The sequence below is a fragment of the Protopterus annectens genome, chromosome 12.part0 (genome assembly GCF_019279795.1).
Source record: "Protopterus annectens isolate FY-2018-M chromosome 12.part0, PAN1.0, whole genome shotgun sequence".
Lineage (NCBI taxonomy): Eukaryota > Metazoa > Chordata > Ceratodontiformes > Protopteridae > Protopterus > Protopterus annectens.
In genome coordinates this window covers 4,276,841-4,292,306 of record NC_056746.1, presented here as the reverse complement: position 1 = coordinate 4,292,306, position 15,466 = coordinate 4,276,841, and the positions used below count along the sequence as shown (strand labels likewise).

At 45.8% G+C, this 15,466-nt stretch overlaps 1 protein-coding gene across 1 annotated transcript in view; it reads right to left on the bottom strand.

Annotated features, from left to right (window-relative positions):
- The window catches only part of LOC122817306 (serine/threonine-protein kinase SMG1-like), a gene marked incomplete in the record, with an annotated part of 2,898,779 nt that overhangs the window by 931,066 nt on the left and 1,952,247 nt on the right, over window positions 1-15,466 (bottom strand). The window contains 1 exon segment of the mRNA XM_044090530.1: window positions 150-304. Within this exon segment, the coding sequence (XP_043946465.1) occupies window positions 150-304 (155 nt within the window).

Here is a 15,466-nt window from a genome sequence, read left to right as displayed (position 1 = left end):
CTTAGATGTGTCAAGGCACCCCACACAATTAATGCTGCAGATGTGCAGTAGAATACAGTCTGTTAGATGTGAAGGACTCAAATTCATGTTTAATGCAAACGTACCCGATATTCTACACAATGCTTTCTAAAATATCAAAGAGAACTTACTTGCGGAGTGTGTTGTTGTTTTGTACTCTCTTTACTTCATCCTCCAGTTGCTGAATTCTTCGAAGTACATGCATGTGCTGCTGCTGTAAGACTCCAAGCCATAATTCATCCCAAAGCACTGTAATACGTCGAAGCTCTCCTACCAACATCTGAACCTTAAAGAACAGCAATCCCCTTTCAGAGCTGCTTCTTGAAAATTACAATCAATTTACAATTAACATTTAAGACATCAATGTAAATGATACAAAGAGGAAAAACTTCCCTCTTAATAGTAAAATATATAAGTGAAAAAAAATTAAAACTTACCATAAAGCAGAGCTGAATTAGGAACTTACCATAACTCCAAATGTTCAAGTACAATTGTAGCTGCAATACTCACCCTTGGGATTCCTACCTGGGGAAGCCCAATGTCTGGATGACTTCCAGAGCTCTTCACCCTCCACCCCCCCCCCCCCCCAAGTCCGGCAGATTCTCCCCCATATGGACTTAATATCAGTGATATAAAAAGGAGTCGGGTGGTGCAATCTTCAGCTATTGACTGCCCTACCAGGAACGATAGCATTACCCGCTTTGGGGTAATGTGTCCAGGTGAAAGACCACAACCCACAACAAGGGCAAGGTCTCCTTGGTGAGTATTTTTTCTTTTAAGATGCGGCAGGATAGGGAGAGCAGGACCAGAATAAGTATCTATTCTGCAGCTGAGGAGGAGAAGCAAAAAGCAGTAAGCATTACTGTAAGAAGTTGATTGGGAGGTAAGTTTTCAAGTATTGTCAAGAAGCAGCACATCTTTATTCACACTATTCCTCACTCCCTTCACAAAGTAACTGCACAAACAGCAAAAAAAATCCTGTCAGAATAAATTCTGCTTCAATCATATTGACAGAAAAAAGGCAGTTAGGAAATAAAGTATGCAAAAAGCACTACATTATTAAAACAGATCTCTGCCCCTCCCAAATTAAAACTTTTAGTCATACATTGCTAAGTATACACAAGCAGTATATATTGTTCATAAAAGATAGCCCCAATTAGCTTAAATTAAAAAAATATATATATGCTGTTAAAAAAACGTCCCTGACAGGACACTTCCAATGTCTCAAGGGGGAAATATCGATTTAATTAGAAAATATTTTTAAATAACATTTTATTAAATGGCAATAATGTGTGTGTGGAAGGTTCCCCAGTGGAGAACTATCCGTCAGAAATAAAGCTTTAAACCAAATGCTGAGCCTGTGAAACCTTTGAGCTTCTGCTCCTAGAGGCAGCAAGAAAATACTAAAGAAAGCTTCACTAACTGCAGATTTCCTTCCTTGGGATTAACCAAGCAGTACTCAGAGTGACTGTGTGGAAGGCAGCCAGAACTATGAAGTTATCTGATTTCCTGCAGAAAACAAACGTACAGTCTAATGCAAGGGAGATGTGGGCTGTGGCACAACCGCCGCTCCAGTTCCACTGTTGGCCTGCCCTCCCATACACAGCATGGCCACTAGGACATCTATGGTTATGGTAAGTTTTTACACAGCTTTCCTATGTCCTACTATTCCAATGGTACAGTATTCTACTAGTGGGTGAATACCAAAGCTCACTAAAGGTTGTGAGGTGGCCTGGTAGAGGACTACAGGAATCCATGCAGGATAGCCCTAGCAAAACCTGCCCTGGCTCTGGAAATATGGTCCAGTTTGTAGTTTCTGGTGAAGGTGTGCACAGAGGACCAAGTGGCTGCTTCCAGAAAGCAGTTAGTGTCCAGGCCTTTGAAAAAGCCACCAGAAGAGGCCATAGCTCTTGTGGAGTGGGCCCTGACACTGCCTGAAAGTGCATGGTGTACGTAACAAAAGGAGATGATCATGGCAATCCAGGCTGAAATGGTCCGTTTTCCCACCACTTTTCCCCAGAGCCCTGGGGTGGAAGGAGACAAATGGTTGGTCTGATTTGCGAAAAGGTTTAGTGTTAAGCAAATACGATCAGAGTTGTCTGTGGACATCTAGGGGATGAAGGGCTGTATCACTATCTCCCTGTGGGTTAAAGAAGGTAGGCAGATGGATACTCTGATTTAAGGAAAGTTCATTGACCATCTTGGGGGTGAAGGAAGGGTTATCCTTAGGGTGATCCTATCCATATGGAAAACCAGGTAAGGTGGGGTAGCCACAAGGGTTTGAAGCTCTGAGATCCTCCTGGCTGATGTCAAAGCTACTGCTAGCAGGACTATTTTCCATGTGCAAAACTTTAAGGCAGCCTTGTCAGCCGGTACAAAGGGAGGTAAAGTGAGTTTTTCTAGCACATAATTAAGATCCCAGGGAAGAGGGGATGGTTTCCTGGGAGGTCTTAGGTGTAGAACCCCCATCAGGAAGACTTTGGCTGGTAGTCTGGATGCCAGCGGAGGATCCATTGGCAGGCAGGCAGAAACAGCAGACAGGTGTGCTTTTAAAGAGGAATATGACAAACCTGTCTTCAGGAGTTCACACAGGTAGAACAGAATCAGAGGCAAGTTGCTGTCCAGCAGCTCCATCTGTCTTTTATGACACCAGAAGGAAAATCTTTTCCATTTGGAGAGAGAAGATTTTCTTGTGTTGGGTTTCCTGGCCTCCTGCAGGACTGAAAACATGCCCTCAGTGTACAGGTGTCTGAAGGGAATCAGAATCCCAGCTGCCACAAGGAGAGGTGCAGAGACTGCTACTGTGGGTGTATCTGTGTCCCCTTGTGCTATGTGAGTAGGTCCACTGAGGTGGGGGATAACTTGTGGTGATTTCCCTTGGACAGATGAAGTAGAGGAAACCAGCACTACCTTGGCCAATAGGGAGTCACCAGTAAGATTTTCGGTGAGTCCTGCTGAATTTTCAGTAGGACCCTCTGGATCAGAGGGGAGGGGGGGAAGCATATAGGAACCTCCCCTTCCATAACATTGAGAAGGTGTCTGTTTGCACTGCCTTCAGGTCATCAGTTCTTGAGCAGTAGCTCTGGAGTTGCCTGTCTATGGAAGAGGCAAACAGGTCTACCCGAGGAATACCCCATTTGTGGACTAGATCTAGGAGCACCTCTCTTAACAGCATCCATTCGTGGCTGTTTAATATGGTTCTGCTTAGTGAATCCGACAGAGTTGTGCTGGGACAGGATGTAGGCTGCCTGGAGGGAGATTCCCTGAGAGACAGCCAGATCCCATACCTGTAGGGCTAGTCTGCTTAGGAGGTAGAACTTTGTCCTACCTTGCTTGTTCAGGTACCACATTCACTCTGGTGTTGTCTGTGAAGATTTTTAGGAAGCCCTGGTGGAGGTAAGGTTGGAAGGCCTGCAGGGCAAGGAGTAGCGTTGTCATTTTCCTGATACTGATGTGCATTTGTTTGTGTCTGTCCGCAAACCTTGCACTGTCCTAGGACCCAGAGTTGCCCCCAAGCCCTGGTCTGAGGCATCTGTGTAAGACAGGGGAGGAGTGGAACCCTGAACTCTAAAGGACGTGAGTATTGGGTCCACACCAAGTGAATCTACCATTGAAATTTTCTCATGTGTAACCTCACTAGGGGCAACATGGGATAGTAGCTGCCATGTACCCCAAAAGTCTTAGGAATTCCCTTGCAGTCAAAGCTGATGAATGGAGGGCAGTTTGAAAATGATGGGAGGACAACACCACTTTTTCCTCCAGGAGGGAGGCCATCCTGATGTCTGTCCTGATTCTGCATCCCAGCAAGACAATGTCCTGTGTAGGATGGAGATGGGACTTTGGGAAATTTTCAGGAACCCTAGAAACTACAGCAGGAGCAGAAGGTAATTGGTGTGAATGAGGAGGGTCTGTCTGCTGCTTGAATGAATAGGTCCGTCTAGGTATGGGAATATTTGTATTCCCCTTGTCCTGCAGTAGGCAAGACTGGGGCTAGGCACTTTGTGAATACCCTTGGCCCAGTGGAGAGCCTAAAAGGCAAAGCACAGAAAGTACAGTTGTGTACACTTACCATAAATGTAGATGTTCGATTGTATTCACTGTTGCAGTCATCACATTTGGGTTATCTGCCTGCAGGTACCCCTTAGCCAGCCTGAATACCAGAGTCTTCGGATTTCTGCATCGGATGCCGTCGCTTCTTCCACAATGTCAGGTTGTTAGGAGTATAAAACATGCAGCTGACGACATTACATCAGTTTTTCTTGTCCCAGATGTCAGGTGCCCCCACAACAGGAAGCAATTATATGATATGGAACACCCCCCAGCAAAAAAGCAAATACATATAATATATGCCAAACAAGAAGGAAAGGTAGAGCCAAGAGAAGTCAGGGGGCTGGAGGGAGGGTAACCAGGACTGCAACAGTGAATACACTTGAACATCTACATTTACGGTAAGTGTACACAACTGTACTATGTTCTTCATGTTTCACTGTTGCAGTCATCACATTTGGGTTGATTCCCAAAGCTAAGGAAGGGTGGAGGCAGTTAAAGAGCATTAGGGCTAGCATTCAGCCCCTGTAAGACTGCTGTGACAAATCCAGCTCTGGATTTAGAAAAGATAGGCAGGTGGTAATGTTTGGTGAAAATATGTACAGAGCTCCAGGCAGCAGCTTCCAGGATGTCCCTGGTAGGGACACACCGGAGAAATACTGTAGAGGTAGATGCAGCCTTGGTGGAATGTGATCTTATCCCCTGTGGGGTAGGTTTTCCATGGTGCTTGTAGCAGAAATGGATGCAATGGGCTATCAGTTTGGAAATGGTTTGCTTTGAAATGACCTTCCCCTCTGCCCCTGCAGCAAAACTAACTAGCAGCTGGTCAGATTTTCTGAGGGGCTTAGTTCTGTCCAAATAGAATCTAAACTGATTGTGCACGTCCAGAGAATGCAGTATCCTCTTTCCCCTTATTTTGAGGATTAGGGAAAAAAGTAGGAAAATGAATGGACTGGTTTAGAGCCACACTAGATACCACCTTGGGCATAAAGGATGGATTAGACCTGAGGGAAACCCTGTCTGCATGGAAGATAATGAAGGGTTCCACTGCCATGAGGGCCTGCAGTTCAGACACTCTTTTTGCTGAAGTGATGGCTAGAAGTAAGGCTGTTTTCCAAGAAAGGAATTTCAACTCTGCAGTAGCAGCTGGTTCAAAGGGGGGGAAGAGTGAGTTTTTCCAATACAAAGTTAAGGTCCCACTCTGGAGTGGGAGCTCTCCTAGGGGGGTTCTTAAATCTTTGGCCCCTCTAAGGAATTGTTTTAGCAGAGGATAAGAGAAAAGGGATGGCTCAGTATTATAATGTGCTGAAATGGCAGAGGCATGAATCTTAATTGAAGAGAAAGATAGGCCCTTGTGAAGCATTTCTGTTAAATAATCTAGAATATGAGGTAAACTGGGCACTGTTGTGCGCATCCATCGAGCCTGGCTCCAGGAACAGTATCTTTTCTATTTTTCTGAATAGGATTTTGTAGTACTAGGTCTCCTTGCCTCCAGAATGACATCCAGCACCTGCTTACTGAGGGTTGCTAGAGGTGAGCTCAGGGAATTAGCCAGACTGCAAGATTCAGGGTTTGAAGCTGAGGGTGCAGAATCTGGCCTGCCTGCTGGGACAGCAGGGAAGGGGTCTGAGGCAGGTGCCATGGTTGCAACACTGTCAGACTGTGCAAAGGGGGTACCAGTGCTGGCGTGGCCAGTCAGGAGTAATCACTATTGTCTTGGCTTGTCCTGTTTGATCTTTAGTGGAACCTTTAAGATGAGAGGCAGAGGGGGAAAGGCATAAATTGAGAGAGGCTTTCCCAGGAAAAGGACAGGGCATCCACTTTCCAAGCTTGACTGTGGGGAGTTCTGGTACAGAATTTGTTCAATTGGTAGTTCTGAGGGGAGGCAAACAGGTCTAACTCTGGAGTCCCCCACTCGTTCCTCAAGACTTTGAATATTTTGGGTTCCAGTTTCCATTCGTGTGGGTCTATGAGAATTCTGCTCAAGTTGTCTGCCAGTGAATTTAGTTTGCCTGGCAGGAATTGAACTTGCAGCTTCATTTGGTAGTTCAAGGCTGGGTTCAACAGAGCCATTGTTAGTCTGCAGAGTGGGTAGGAATGCCCCCCCCCCGCTTGTTTATGTACCACATGACTGTGGTGTTGTCTTGTCTTTACCAGTAGTTGTCCTGGAAGAATAAGGTCTTTGAAGGCTGTCAGAGAATTCTGTACAGCTAACATTTCTTTTTGATTGATATGCAGGTGCATCTGTTTTGGGGTCCATTTGCCCTGAATGCACTGCCCTGCCATGTGAGCCCCCCCCCCATGCATAGTCTGATGCATCTGTTAGGGTTTGGGCAGCAGGGGGCAGAGTGAAAAGGAGTCCCTTGTTGTGGTAGCAGGCCTCTGCCCACCAAAAGAACTCTGTCCTTAGACAAGGAATGATAGGAATCATTGTTTCTAGGTCCTGAGAATGTTGACACCACAGACTTTTCAGATACCATTGAAGTTTCCTCATATGTAGTCTTGCATATGGAATTAACAGAATGCAAGAGGCCATGAACCCCAGGGCTTGCAGGATCTTCCTTGCAGAGAGCTGGGTTTTTGAGGCCAGTACGTTGAAGTAGATTGTCAAATAAACTTGTTTCTCCAACGTGAGGAATGCCATCTGGGAAGTTGTGTTCAAGCTTGCTCCCAGGAATACAACTTGTTTTACAGGGTACTAGGTGTGATTTCTTCTCGTTGATGGTGTACCCCAGTGAGGTTAAAAGTCTCTTTACAAATGCCAGGTGTTGTAAAAACAAGTCTTGACTTTCTGCCTGAATCAGGCAATCGTCCAAATATTGGTAAATCTGAATATTTCTCTGCCTGCAGAATGCAATGGCTGGAGCTAGGTTCATAGGTTCATACTAGGCTATCTGCCCGAGGGCATTTACAAGCCTAGCCCATAGTTTTGTGGCTTACGCCACCCCTTTAGTATGGGGAACTATACCCATTATTTTGCTGTGCCTCTGTTGAGCAGTGACACTGAGGTAATCCCTGGGGTATATCTGCGATCTCCCATCCATTGGTCAAGATTTCTCTTGAACAAGGCCAGCGAGGTGCTCTGCCTCACATATACCGGGATTTTATTCCACAGCATAGGGAGTCTTTGGGTGATGAATCTATCCCTCCAGCACGTCCTATTAATAGCCGTGTCGAGGTTTACGTCTCCCGCCCTTGTGGCTCTGACGGATCTAGATTTTTGAGGTGAAGCATATTCATCAAATCTGGGTTTGACATGGCCTTGTATGTTAGGCAAAGGTCACCTCTGAGCAAGCGTGCGACTGAATAGAGCTGGAGTTCTTTCAGTCGGGCAGCATAGGACAGATGTTTGAGACCCTTTATCCTTTTGGTGAGGAACTTTTGTGGCCTCCAGCTGCTGCAAGTGTCGGGTCAGATACATTCGAATGGGGCATTGTACTCAATCATTGGTCTGATGAGTGATGAGTATAGGAGACTATGACCTCCCTTGATCTAGATGAGAATCCCTTCATGATAAGGTGGGCAATGTAGAAGGTCTTCCTAACTACTTTAGCTACATGGGTGTCGAATGACAGACTACTATCAACCTGGGTCCCCAGGTCCCTGATAACTTCTTCTGTACTCAGTGGATTGCCACCTATTTGGTAGCTAGGGGTAACCTTGTTTTTCCGAGGGTATGACTATGCATTTTTGGCATTTAACTTTAGGCCATGGCTCTGGCACCAGTTATCCGTTTCTGTGAGACCCTTCTGAAGGATATCTGTGTCAGATGTGTTTTCTACTATGGCTTCAGTTTGCAGTCATCTGCAAACTTTGTCAGCCATAACCCTCCTGTGTTTGCTTGTAGTTCGAAAAGTAGATGCCAAACAAGAGTGGGCCCAGGACTGAGCCCTGTGGTACACCACTTGTGACAGGCTTTGAGTCTGACATGGCGCCAGCAACTCTGACCCTGTGGGTTCTGTCACTCAGCCAGTTTGCAACCCATCTTGTGATGTATGGGTTAACATTTAAGCTGATGAGTTTTTCAATGATACCCGAGTGGGTATTGTATCAAAGGCCTTCGCCAGATCGAGGTAGGCTGTATGGACTGCCTTTCCTCATCAATGGCTTTGGTGACTGTTTCAAAAGTCAACCAAGTTTAGAAGGCATGATCTGCCTTTGACAAAGCCAAACTGGGATGGATCCAAAGTCTGCAAATTCCCTATGTCTTTATTTATGAGGTCCATTATGATCCTCTCCATGGCTTTGCAGATAAGGCTTGTCAAGCTAATGGGCCGGTAATTTCCAGGGTCGGTGGAGGCACCGCCTTTGTGAAGTGGGACCACAGTTGCAGTGCGCCACTCCTGGCACGTATCCAGAGGTAAGACTATGATTAAACAGCTGTCCTAGCTGTGGGTTTAATTCCTCGTTGAGTTCGTGGAGCACACAGCCGGGGACACCATCAGGTCCCATGGATGCTGTGTTTTTTGCTTTGGAGAGAGCAGTTCTCACTTGGGCGTTGGAGATGTTTGGGGGGCTGCAATCGCTTGGTATAGATATCTCTCCTTTTGGGGGGGAGGGGGGCACTTTGTGAATACCCTGGGCACAGTAGATAAGCCAAAGGGAAGTGCAGAGAACTGATAGTGCATGGAGCCCGCCTGAAATGTAGGTAATGTCTGCAGGATTCCCTTACTGGGATGTGCAGGTAAGCTTCCCTTAAGTCTAGGGTTGCCAGCCAGGCATCCTTGGATAGCATGGGAAGAAACTGTTGAAGAGTTAGCATTTTGAATTTTGGAACCACCAGAAATGTTGTGAGAGTAAACAGGTCCAGATTAGGACACAAGGAGTTTTCTTTTCTGGGAATCAGGAACAGTCGAATAAAAACCTTGCCCCTTTTGTTCTGCTGGAACAGGTTGAATAACCCCGATACTGAGGACAGAGCACTTGTTTTTGGACCTCCACCCACTGATATGGGGGGAGGTCTGGCCATCCACTTGGGGTTGGTAACGAGTGGAAGTGGAATCTGTATCCCAGGGAAACTGTTTAAAACCCATTTGTCCTGGGTAATGAGTTCACAGTTTTTTGCATGCAGGGCGAGTTTTCCTCCTAAGGGAGCCAGTAGTAGAGCAGGGCTTGGAAGAGTTAAGGATAAGTCATTGTGCCATTTTTCCAAAGGGGGTAGGCTTACTACTCCCTGCTTTGGAAGTGGGAGCCTCCCAATGCTTAGTTCTGTGCATAGCCCGAGACTGAAGTCTTGGTGGTCTTCTGCTCCTGGGTTTGGACTGAGAAGGCTTGGAAGGGAATGGAAAAGACCAGTTCTTTGAAGGCCAATGCCTATTGAATTTAGGAGGCTGTACTTGTAAGAAATCTAACAGTTTACATAGATTTAGCTTTTTCCTCCATCCTTTTGGTCTTCTGTTTTGTTGCCAAAAAGGCACTCTTGGTTTAAGGGTACATCCAATAATTTAACTAACATGATCTGGCAAATGCTGTTCCTTAAGCCAAGCATGCCTTCTAAGTACAGACCCAGTGACAGCAGCCCTGCAAGATGCTTCCAAAGCATCAAAACCACATTGCAAAGTATGTTTACCAACTTGTTCAGCAGAATGCATTAACTTCTCTGCATTCAGCACAGTCAGGAATCAACATAATTGTCTGTTTTAATAGTCCCATAATATGCTGCTGATACTTTAACATATGAAACTGGCAATTTAAAGCCCTAATGGCCAAAGCAGCAGGTGTTTATACCTTCTTACCCCATCTGTCTAAAGCTCTAGAGTCCCTATCAGAAAGGGTAGGATTTTTGGCAGTAGTAGCCTTAATGCCTTTTGGTCCTTTGGAAATGGTTTCTGGATCCGCAGTGGGATTTTTGAAGAGGAATTTGTGAGAGTCGGGTAATCTCTGTAGTACCTGTCTGGTTTCCTGGGAGCTGGAGGCAAGGTATCTGGGAGTAAGGCTGCATTCCAAGAAAACAATCTACAATCTCCAGAACAGGAGGGATAGCTAGAGGCCTGTGTTGAGGCAGAAGTAAAAATTCCCATAGTCTCTTTTTGCGCTCAGAATAGTCCTGGCTTTTCCAGTGAAAATGCTCCCTAAGGGTATGCAAGGTTTCACCAAAAGAAAAATCTTCTGAAGGGGAAGCAGAGGGAATGGAATGCTCTGCATCAGAATCCTCGTAAGTAGGAAAGGGTAAATCCTGGTAGTCAGAAGGAACAGAGATATCAGATTCCTGATCAGAAGAGGCAAGAGGAAAATCACTTCTAGGTCTCTTAGATGGGGAAGGCTGGCTTCCCCTGATTAAGGTAATAAAGTCTTCAGCCATTCTAATCATTTGTTTTTGAGGCATATGGGCCTGAGTATGCGGTTTGGTCGTCAGTCTTCTAGGAGTAGTGTGAGCTTAGGCCTGAGAGGAATTCAATATTTCGAACTTGAAACAAAGTCGCCGGTTTAATATGAAAGTCAGTAGGCCTGAATATACCCTCAGAAGCCAGTGCCTGCACAGCGGCTCTGGACCCATCCAAGGTAGAGACATCCGCAGGTTCCATAGTTGAAGAAGCATCTTGCGGCATACTGGACTCCGAATGGGTCTCAGTAGAGGCCTGTGAATCTGCAGTAGTGGGTATCAAGGGCTGCAAAAGCACCTTACTGAGTACCAGCGGACTGGCAGCTAACTTAACGGAAGCGTCGGCGACAGTTTTGGACCTATGCGGTCTGTGTGTTTATCCTTACGTTTTTTTCGGAAGATCAGTAGTCGGATGGCTTAACGAAGCCATTTCGGAGTACGGAGATCGAGAAAGAAAGTATTTAGCTACAAAAATAGCCCGACGACTAATAGTTTGGGCGTTGAACAAGGCACAAAACCTACAGCAAGGAACGTTGTGATCTGGGTCTAGACAGGTGACACAGTAAAAATGAAACTCTCTGAGGTATTTGCTTTCCACAGGCAAGACAATTGTTAATTTTTTCTGACATTGGTTAGAACAAGAAAAAAGGATCCCCAACGGGGTACTTATCTTTTTGAAGACTTCAGCTCTGAAACTCAGCTCAAACGAAAATTTCAGGAGTCGGCCAACCGGCACATGCGAACTGCTTCTGCTTCGGGCACCGCACGGCAAGAAAGACTGATGTAATGGCGTCGGCTGCATGTTTTATACCCCATGACGACCTGACGTCATGGAAGAAGTGACAGCATCCGACGCAGAAATCCGAAGACACTGGTATTCAGGCCGTCTGAGGCTTACCTGCAGGCAGATAACCCAAATGTGATTACTACAATAGTGTAACACTAAGAACATCTAAAAGTGAGGAGAGCCTGCTATGAATCTGAGATACTTCTTGGAGGTAGGCTTTATGGGGATGTGAAGACAGGCCTCCTTTATGTCCAGGGTTACCATGAAGGCCTGAGAGAGAATGAGTGGAAAGAATGGGTAAGGTGAGCATCCTGAAAGAGGGAACCTTTAAGAAGAGATTGAGGCAGGAGAGATCTAGGAAGGGCCTCTATGGTTCTTCCTTTCAGGGCACCAGAAAGATTCTCGAGTAAAAATCGTTCCCTTGAGCTGGGGGGAGGCCTGAATCTATGGTGCCTTGCAATGACGGGTTAAGAGCTGGTGTAGGAGGAACCGTTGGGATGTGGGAGGGGGTGGAATAGCCATTCTTGGAGGAAGAGTGATCCAAGTCATAAAGTATCTGTTCTTCAGGATGGACAAGAAAGTACAGTTTTGTACCTACCATAAATGTAGATGTTCGAGTGCTAATACAGCTGCAGTAATCACAGATGGGTTCTCAGCCGTCAGGCAGTCCCTCGGTCGGCCGAAATCCAAAGTCTTGGTCCGGCGCCGGCTGCCGCCACTTACTCCTCTGACGTCAGTAAGGCCAGAGTATATAAGACACAGCCGACGCCATGTTCTTCAGTCTTTCTTGCCTCAGATGTCAGGTGCCCCCAAAAGGAAGGCAATACATAAATAAGGCTTATCTACATATGCAGGCAATGCAATGTAATGCAAAATCAGTGTAAGCAAGCAAATAAAACATAGCAGGATAACCCAGTCAGGTGGTATGAAGAGGTTGTTAGGCCCCATGCCTTTACCAAGTGGGGAAGGAGGGAGGGAAACCTGTACTGCAGCTGTATTAGCACTCGAACATCTACATTTATGGTAGGTACAAAACTGTACTATGTTAATCGTGCATACAGCTGCAGTAATCACAGATGGGTAGAGTCCCAAAGCTATGCATAGGGTGGTAGGTACTATGAGGAAATGGGTTGAGCCAGAATGCCCTGCAAAACAGCAGTGGCAAAGCCTGCTCTTGTTCTGGAATATAAGGGTAGGTGGTAGTGTTTTGTGAAGGTATGTACAGAACTCCAAGTGGCTGCCTCCAAAATATCCTTAGTAGGAACGCCTCTGAGGAAGGCTGTAGAGGTGGCTGTGGCCCTGGTGGAGTGAGATCTGATACCAGTAGGGACAGATTTCCCATGATAGGAATAACAAAACCGTATGCAGTGGCCAATCCACTTGGAAATGGTCTGTTTGGTAACTGGTTTCCCTTGAGCCCCTACGGCATAGGACACAAAGTTGTTCTGATTTCCTGAAGGACTTTGTTCTGTCCAAATAATAACGTAGCTGCCTATGGATGTCTAAAGTGTGAAGCAGCCTCTCCCCTTTGTTTTGAGGGTTAGGATAAAAGGTAGGTAGGTGTATGGCTTGATTTAAGGCTACCCTGGATACCACTTTTGGCATAAAAGATGGGTTGGTAAGAAGGGAAACCCTGTCCTGATGGAAGATGAGGAAGGGCTGCACCGCCATGAGGGCCTGTAGTTCAGAAACCCTACGAGCTGAAGTGATGGCCAGAAGGAAAGCTGTTTTCCAGGACAAATGTTGCAGATCTGTTGAGGCAGCAGGTTCAAAGGGAGGCAATGTTAATTTTTCTAGTATGTAATTAAGGTCCCAGGCTGGTATTGGTTGCTTCCTTGGAGGTCTTATATTCTTAGCCCCTCTGAGGAACTGTCGTAAGAGTGGGTGAGAGAATAAAGGAGGATCCGTGTTGAATTCTGCAGAAATGGCTGAGGCATGTATTTTTATGGCAGAAAATGAAAGTCCACTGTTCAGCAGTTCAGCTAGGTACTGTAAAACCTGAGGCAAGTTCAATTTTCTAGGGTCCTGGCCTCTTTTCTCATTCCAACAGCAAAACCGCTTCCATTTTGCGGAGTAAGCTTTTCTAGTAGATGGTCTTCTGGCCTCCAAAATGACATCCTGCACCTCCTTGGAGAGTAGGGACTGTTGTGGTGTCAAGGAATTTTCCATGCAGCGAGGTTGAGTGTTTTCAGCTGACTGTGAAGAGTTTTGTAGCTGTTCTGAGTCAGTAGGAGAGGCATTAGAGGCAGGGACCAGGGAGGAGTATGTGTTAGGCTCCTCAGGAGTGGATACCAGTGTTGCCTTGGCCAATTTGGAGCAATCAGTATCATCCTTGGTTTGTCTGTTCTTCCTTTCTAAAGCACCTTGGGCAGAAGGGGCAGAGGTGGGAATGCATAAACTGTCCATGCTGTCCAACTGAATGAAAGGGCGTCCACTTTCCAGGCCTTTGGATGAAAGGTCCTTGAACAAAACTTTTTCAGTTGATGGTTCCTGTGGGAGGCAAAAAGATCTATGTCTGGCCTCCCCCACGCTTGGATTATCTCTGTAAACACCTGAGGATGAAACTTCCATTCGTGTGGATCTGTCATATTTCTGCTTAGAGTGTCTGCCAGTGTGTTTTCCAGTCCTGGCAAGTACTGTGCTTGAAGTTCGATTTGTCTTTCCAGAGCCAAGTTCCAAAGAGTCATGGCTAGTCTGCACAAGGGGTATGAATGTGTTCCTCCTTGTTTGTTTATGTACCACATTACTGTGGTGTTGTCTGTTCTTATCAGTAATTGTCCTGGATGCAGGAAGTCCTTGAAAGCTGTAATTGCATTTATTACTGCTAGCATTTCTTTTTGATTGATGTGAAGGTGCTTTTCCTTTTGGGACCATCTGCCCTGAATGCACCTGTCCTTCATGTGCGCCCCCCAGGCGTAATCTGAGGCGTCTGTGGTTATGACTTGTTTTGCTTGAGGCTTGCAGAATGGAAGACCTGTGTTTACTTGACATGCTTGGGCCCACCATAGAAATTCCTTTTGCAAACATGGAATTATTGGTATAATTGCTTCCAGACTGCGACTGTGTTGAGACCATAGATTTTTTAGGTACCATTGAAGTTTTCTCATATGCAGCTTTGCACATGGGATTAGAAGAATGCAAGATGCCATGAATCCCAGAGCCTGCAGGATTTTCCTTGCAGTAAGCCTGGTACTTTTTGCTAGTGTTTTGAAGTACTGAGATAGTTGCCCTTGTTTTTCTGGCGTAAGATATGCCATCTGGGTGTTTGTGTCCAAGTTGGCACCCAGGAAGGTTATTTTCTGAGATGGTGTTAGTCTTGATTTCTCCTTGTTGATGGTATATCCCAGAGAAAGCAGTAACCGTGTCACATATGCCAGATGTTCCAGTAGTATACGCTTGCTGTCCGCTTGGATCAGGCAGTCGTCCAGATAAGGGTAAATTTGTATCCCTTGAAGTCTGCAATAGGCAATCACTGATGCCAGGCACTTTGTGAATACTCTGGGCAGTAGATAAGCCAAAGGGCAATGCAGAGAATTGATAGTGGATTGAACCTGCAAGAAATCTGAGGTATCTTCTGCAGCTTTGTCTGATTGGGACATGCAGGTATGCCTCCTTGAGGTCCAATGTTACCAGCCAAAACTCCTTGCCCAGCATGGGAAGAAGTTGCTGTAATGTGAGCATCTTGAATTTTGGCATGAGTAGGAATGTGTTTAGGATGGATAAGTCCAAAATGGGTCTCCAGTCGGTTCCTTTTCTTGGTACCAGAAAAAGTCTTGAATAAAACCTTGACCTTGTTGGTGTGTAGGTACCTTTTGTATAGCTCTCATGTTTAGGAGCTTTGAAATTTGCAGTTGTGCCTCTGCCCTTTGATTTTGTGGCAGGTTTGGCATGCCTCTCATTTTGGAAGAGTGTGAAATTGAAATTTGTAGCCTCTGTTTATAATGTCCAGTATCCATTTGTCTGTTGTGACAATATGCCAATTGCTTGCAAATAATGCTAGTTTCCCTCCCAAAGGTGCTGTCAGCTGAGACTTGCTTGGCATGGAAATGAGGGAGTCATTGGGTTTGCTTCCTGTATTGTTGTGCACTGTCTTCACCACCTCTTGGTGCTGGAGATTGCCATTGTCTGCCTCTATATGATCCTTGTGATTGTCCTCTGCCCCTTGTGCGTCTGTATCTACCTCTTTGGGGCTTGTCAGTGGCTGGAAAGGACCAGTTTTTTGAAGGCCAGTTTCTGCTAAAACGTGGTGGTTGGACCTGTAAGAAAGCCTTGACAGTTTGCATAGATTTGGC